The sequence below is a fragment of the Temnothorax nylanderi genome, unplaced genomic scaffold, assembly GCF_030848795.1.
Source record: "Temnothorax nylanderi isolate EJ_2023f unplaced genomic scaffold, tnyl_v1.0 TNYL_tig1163_pilon, whole genome shotgun sequence".
NCBI classification, from domain to species: domain Eukaryota; kingdom Metazoa; phylum Arthropoda; class Insecta; order Hymenoptera; family Formicidae; genus Temnothorax; species Temnothorax nylanderi.
This window is the reverse complement of record NW_027250225.1, coordinates 27,741-33,740: the sequence shown is the minus strand read 5'-3', so window position 1 is coordinate 33,740 and position 6,000 is coordinate 27,741. Positions and strand designations below refer to the sequence as shown.

Sequence of the window (6,000 nt, the reverse complement as noted above, 5' to 3'; positions counted from 1 at the left end):
TGCAACATTAATAATATAATTAGCTATCTATATATATATATATATTTAACATTTTTCACCACTCTCAGGATCGACAAAATTGTAGGAATGGTTCACTGTCAGATGTTGAAAGTCTTCATTGCTTAAGCAATTGTAAGACTTCCAACAATCTGACACGATCGTGGTTCCTGGCAGAATCCATTCCTTGATGCACGCCAGGGGTGTCTTTTCTGTCCGATCCTCGACTGGAACGATGAAGATCTTCTTCGAATCTCGCTCGTATCCTCCAAAAATCCAATTACCTTTTACAAGTCGGCCACGATTGTATTTGCGCTTTCCAATTTTTGCTTCATCAATTTCAACTGTGCGTCCTGGACTACCAAGCTTTACACTATGTTTATCTGTCCAGAACACACAGACCTGCAAGTAAAAAAATAATATTAACATTTAGTTTTCTACATTAATTATTATATATTTTTCTTTACTATACAGTGCAATTATTAAGATAAATTAAGATATAATTACCTCTCGGCAAAAATTGAACCAATTTATAATCGTGGCTGACGCTACGCCAGTCTCATCCATTGTGTCATCGTGACGTGGATGTCGGAACATTAAAAAACATGCTACTATTTTACAAATAGTAGCAATGTCTAGGTGACTTCTGTGGAAGTCAGTTTTGGCACTTTTGTAAAAATCGCACTTTTTGGAGACACGTTTTTTATGTAGATTTTTTATGTAATACCGTCTTCCACATCGATATGTTAATGTATCTTTATCAATATTTATATCGTTACCGCACTGACTACACTTAATTGTATTTGCTAATACGCCATGCTGAATTAAAAAATCTATTAATTGTAAGTGAGATGTGTGAAATCTAATAATCCTAACATTGTACGTGCCTGCGACTTCACGTATGATTTTAGCGCGCTTCATTTGTTTCATTGTAGTTCTCATTTCGCGCACTAGTTTCAAATTTGCGCACTTTTGCATGCGCGTGCGGACACGGAGCATGCGCATGCAGCGCATGTTGTCGCGGGGCATGTTCATGGTCGCTACATCTCGTCGGTATGACAGGAATCATAACCTGATTCCTGTCAACTTTAACGATTAATATCTCGCTTCGCGGGGCAGAGCGACACTTTTTTCTGCCAGATTCTTTTTTTTGGTTTTACGCAAAAACGCGTCGAATAAGCCTAATTTCATCGATTTCTGTGCTGGGGTAGCTAAACTGAAGAATTACCATAAGTTGTTTACTTACTTTTAGTCCTACGTATTTACTTTTATGCATGTGAAACTCACAGATACTAAACTCAGGTAGAATTTTGAACAATGCATTTGCCATGCCGTGTGTATGTATGTACAATATACAATAATACGCGCTTTTAATAGTCGAGCCTCCTCACATTCGACTAGGGTTGTTACTCTTCGACAGCTTCGAAGCTTCGAAAAATATATTTGCGACATAAGCGACATAATTACAATATTAGAAATTTTATTTGGATTTTGTCATATAATTTTATAAATGTGTTTCTATTGCGGTACTATTATTATTATTATATTAAATTAATAATTGTATCATTTTGATTCTTCGAAGCTTCGAAGTTGGAACATCGAAGCCTTCGAAGTAAATCACCAGCTCTACTTTCGACACCCCTGTTCTTAACCAACTGAATTTTCGAAAATAATTAGTGAAATTGCAAATACACAATAATATGGATAATATGAGAAGAACAGCGGGAAAGAATAGGGAATTTGTTTGTTCTAACGGATTAAAAGTAAGAAGCTTTGATTGTAAAAAAAGCGAGAATGAATAATTGTAGCTAAGGCTTGCACGCTTATTATACTTGTCTTTAACTAATCATATTCACTTTCGTACGACATGTGGATGTTTGTTCCGGTCTTTCTTTTCTTTCGTTTCTCTTTGCTTCTCCCTTTCTTGTAGATATAATATATAGCATAAATAATTTGTTCTCATTATACTAAGGATTTTCCCAACAAAGATGTGACAAGAAGGATTTTGTGTGTAAATAGAATTACGAAGGAGCAGTACATTAGATTTTAATGTTTTGTATGTTATATCGTTATAATTACCATTAAATTACCCTTGAAAAAATTAACTCGATTAAGCCCCAGTTACACGATCAAACGTATACTTTCGTTAGTGGACCGCTCGAAGTTTTCGTGTAGCGCGCCGAGGAAAGCACAAGAAAATAAGAGTCAGGTTTCTCGTGTAAAACGAGACAAGAGTCACTTTATTTAAAGCGGGTTACACTGTCTGCAGTGTTGTGCTAGTTACTAATAAAAGTAATAAATTACTATTACTAGTTACTTTTCAGTGAATGTAATATATTACTATTACTTATTACTTTTCTATAACAGTAATATATTACTATTACTAGTTACTATGTAAAGTAACGCGTTACTCTTGCGTTATTTTTACATAAGTATAGTTTGCCATATTGAGATTCTCATACAAGTAAATATATCAAAATGCGTTTATTAAAGTTGTATGCATAGTGTTACTGGTGTTACAATAATCAATCGCATTTTAAGCTGGAGACACAATGCCAGGCAACAGGAATAGGAACAGGGAATAACCACAGGTAATAGATTTCAACCTATTGGAAACCGTGTATTAATGCACAGGCATTAATACACGGTTATTCCCTGTTCCTATTCCTGTTGCCTGGCATTGTGTCTCCAGCTTTACAGTTTACCCAGTTTAAGTCCCACAGACTAGTCTTTATAGTCAGAGAGTCACAATGATTAGACATTTCTGTTGGCTCGAAGAAGGAGCAACATTTCGAAGTGTTCGTCGGTGAGTCTATTTCTTCTTGCAGTCATCACTTGTCCACCAAGGCTGAATAGGCGTTCAACAGGTGCGCTAGATGGCAGAGCTGTATTAGTGTTCAGAAATATCTTCTTGACTATAGGGTAGCTCTTGAGAGAAGACATTTCTCTGGAAGGGTCAGCCAGATACATGTCCATCTGGGAAGACATGCTGACACTGGCTGGTGCCGACTCCTTGAAGTTGAAGAAGCTGTCTTCAGAGACTGATGCAGAAGTTTCAGATTGAGATGACCCAGATGCATGTTCATCCAGTTGCTGCATGGCATCAAGTAACAGAGCCTTGCCTCTGAGTTTCTTCTCTTCGCTGTCCATCCATCGCAAACGGAACTGCGGATGCACTATGCTAGCCAGAATGAGGTCTTCACGCTGCAGAAGGTTATCAAAGCGAGCCTCAATGCCTTTAAGAAGAGCATCAACTAGCGGAACAACGAGCTTCACAGACTGCCTGACTTCGGACAACTTCTTTTTCAGGCAAATAATGGTGGGAATCAGGATTCCCATGAAGCATTTCAGCTCCGACTGCAGGATGTTCAGAGCATTTGCCAAGGGCTGCACTGCTTGCACAAACTCAGCAATAAAGGTAATTTCTGCAGGCCTGAAGATGGCAACTCCAATCTGTTCACATATCTCATTCAACAAGCCTTCAGCCTGAGTTGCAATGCGGTGAATTCTCTCCATCGCATAGAAAGTGGAATTCCATCGCGTCGCATTGGGAACAATCAACGTCAGATTGCACTTATTGCGAACTACCTCAGCAGCTTGAGTACTGCGACTAGCCTTGTTCCAAGCAGCAGAACATTTGGCCATGGTGCTTCGCATGATCTTTTTATACTGTGCATCGTCACAAGCAGATTCGGCATCGTGCACAGCAACAAGATTCAATGTGTGCGCTGCACATCTCAGATGGGGTGGCAGCGAATAAGTGTTCTCGCTCTGCTCTGACTGATTCAGCACGTCTGTCACGCTGCTGTAAACCACCTCATCATCCTTATTTTGGGACAGAATGGTTGTAGTCTGAGATCCCTCACATTCCGCGAAAACAGTGAAAGCCTTTACAAAATTGCTGCCGTTGTCAGTAGTTGTCGAACACACCTTTAGATCTATCTTGTACTTGATGTGAATGCTCTCAAGAGTTGACGCTATAAGATCGTATTTATGCTTCCCCTGTATTCTGCAGCATGGCAAAGCAGCTGACTTTCGTTGAAGTGTGTCACAGTCGATCCAGTGGACAGTAACGCCAAAAAAACTGCGATTATGATGAGTCCAAATGTCAGCCGTAGTACAAACAGTCGAAACGCTTGCTAAGGTCTTGATTAGATTCTCTTTCATATCACTAAACTGTTTCGCCACACGTTCTGTAACAGATATAGCATTTAATTTTATTTACTATGATTTAATCTACTGGAAAAAAGTAGGGTTGTGCACAATTAAATTGTGTTTGTTGTAACTTACATGTCAAGTTGTCAACAAATATAATATACATGAAGGCCTATAATTCATATAACGGAAGCAGCCACAATGGCTTTATAACTTAATAAAAATATGATGAACCAGAACGTCGGGAGTGGGCCAGGGTCGAAAATCATTGTCCATTGGGATTAGTGACCAGTAATGGCAGTAAGCCAATTTTTGTTAATACTACAGGACTAATACTGTATAGTCTAAAGTTGTGGTGCAAAATCTTTTTACTAACCAACAAGAGTTTTCCTGCTCATGACCACCTTTCCCGGTTGCAGACCAGTTACAAGATTGATAAAAGATGGCTGTTCGACAATGCTGAAAGCCTGCATGTCATTCACCACGAAGTCAATAATCAAACTATCCACCTTGAACTGCGTGACACGACCAGAACCAATGACTTCTGTAACAGAAGGCTGTGCCAATGATTTCTTGGCCAACTTGTCAGCACTTGAATCATCCACCTTCCTCTTGAGAGTATTTAGCTTTTCAATTGCGCTAGGATGTGATGTCTGTAACATAAATTACATAATGTAACTAATTTTACTGTAATTTTAATTATAATACTGTAATTTGCAACCCGATTTCCCGCGGTCTCGCCGGCCGAAGGGGCGCGGCTGCAAATTAACCGTCTAATGACCAGACGATAGCTCGAGGAGGACAACAGTGTCAAATCTCTTACCGTAACTTCCGTATCCGGGATCTTTATCGATACCTTCTGGTTGGGCGCCAGGTGCGATTAGAGACGCGCACCACGTCTCGACAATGTTCGTTCTTACGACCTCGGCGCGAGCTCAGGGCGCAGTTCCATGACACGAGGGTGACGGTGGAGAGGGGACGTAACGCAATCGACACAAAATAAATGGTAGCGAATAATAACGATAGAGATATATTTCACATAAGCGGTATGCACAGTATGGTCGGAATTCAGGATCGGAGGCGGTACCGATGTTCGGTAGCACCGCGATAATTGAGCCGGCGCCTAACGCACGCACGGGGTGCGTGATCGCCGCATGTCCGCGAGGCTCTCTTCCTTCGAGTGGGCGCGATAAGACTTGTCCGAACGGACGGCGCAAAATAACCGCGAGGCTCTTAAGCGAGCTCAGCACTCTCAACCCGGACGGTCGCGGAAAAGCGGTAAACTTGCTCCGTGTAAATATCCTCAATCCGCATACGCAACCCTTCCCAAAACTCCGGCGCCACACATCAAACACGAATGCACAGTCGGCCGCGCGTACGCGACACCGTACTCGAACACGCAATAACTCTCACAAACAATAACCCTCACAAACACGGCGCGGCACGCGAAACGCGAGCTCCCGGTACGCTCGCGAAACACGACATGGTTCCCGAAACGTGAATGTACAGCACGCTCGCGAAGTTCCCTTCGGGCAAGCGCGACGATACTTGCTCGCACACGCGACGCAAAATATCCGCGAAGCCCTCGACGCGGCACAATGTGCCCTACGCAATGCACTCCTCAGACGCACGTTCGCGAAATTCCTTCTCGAGCAAGCGCGGCGATACTTGCTCGCACACACGACGCGAGATATCCGCGAAGCTCTCGACACAACGCCCGCACGATGCTCCTCCGCACACGGCGAGCACCGCCTTCCGCGACCACGCTACTCTATACAACGATATCTGCCGGGGCGCACCGCCCGCAGTGCGCTTCCGCCCACGACTCACGAATATGCCACATTAACA

At 42.1% G+C, this 6,000-nt stretch overlaps 1 protein-coding gene across 1 annotated transcript; it reads right to left on the bottom strand.

Annotated features, from left to right (window-relative positions):
* Positions 1 to 2,751: 2,751 nt before the first annotated feature.
* Positions 2,752 to 4,625, bottom strand: LOC139786839 (uncharacterized). Its single transcript, XM_071725940.1, has 2 exons — positions 4,529 to 4,625; positions 2,752 to 4,190 (listed from the first exon to the last, which is right to left on the bottom strand). Exons 1-2 carry the CDS (start codon positions 4,623 to 4,625, stop codon positions 2,752 to 2,754), a joined length of 1,536 nt encoding a protein of 511 aa, XP_071582041.1.
* Positions 4,626 to 6,000: the final 1,375 nt, after the last annotated feature.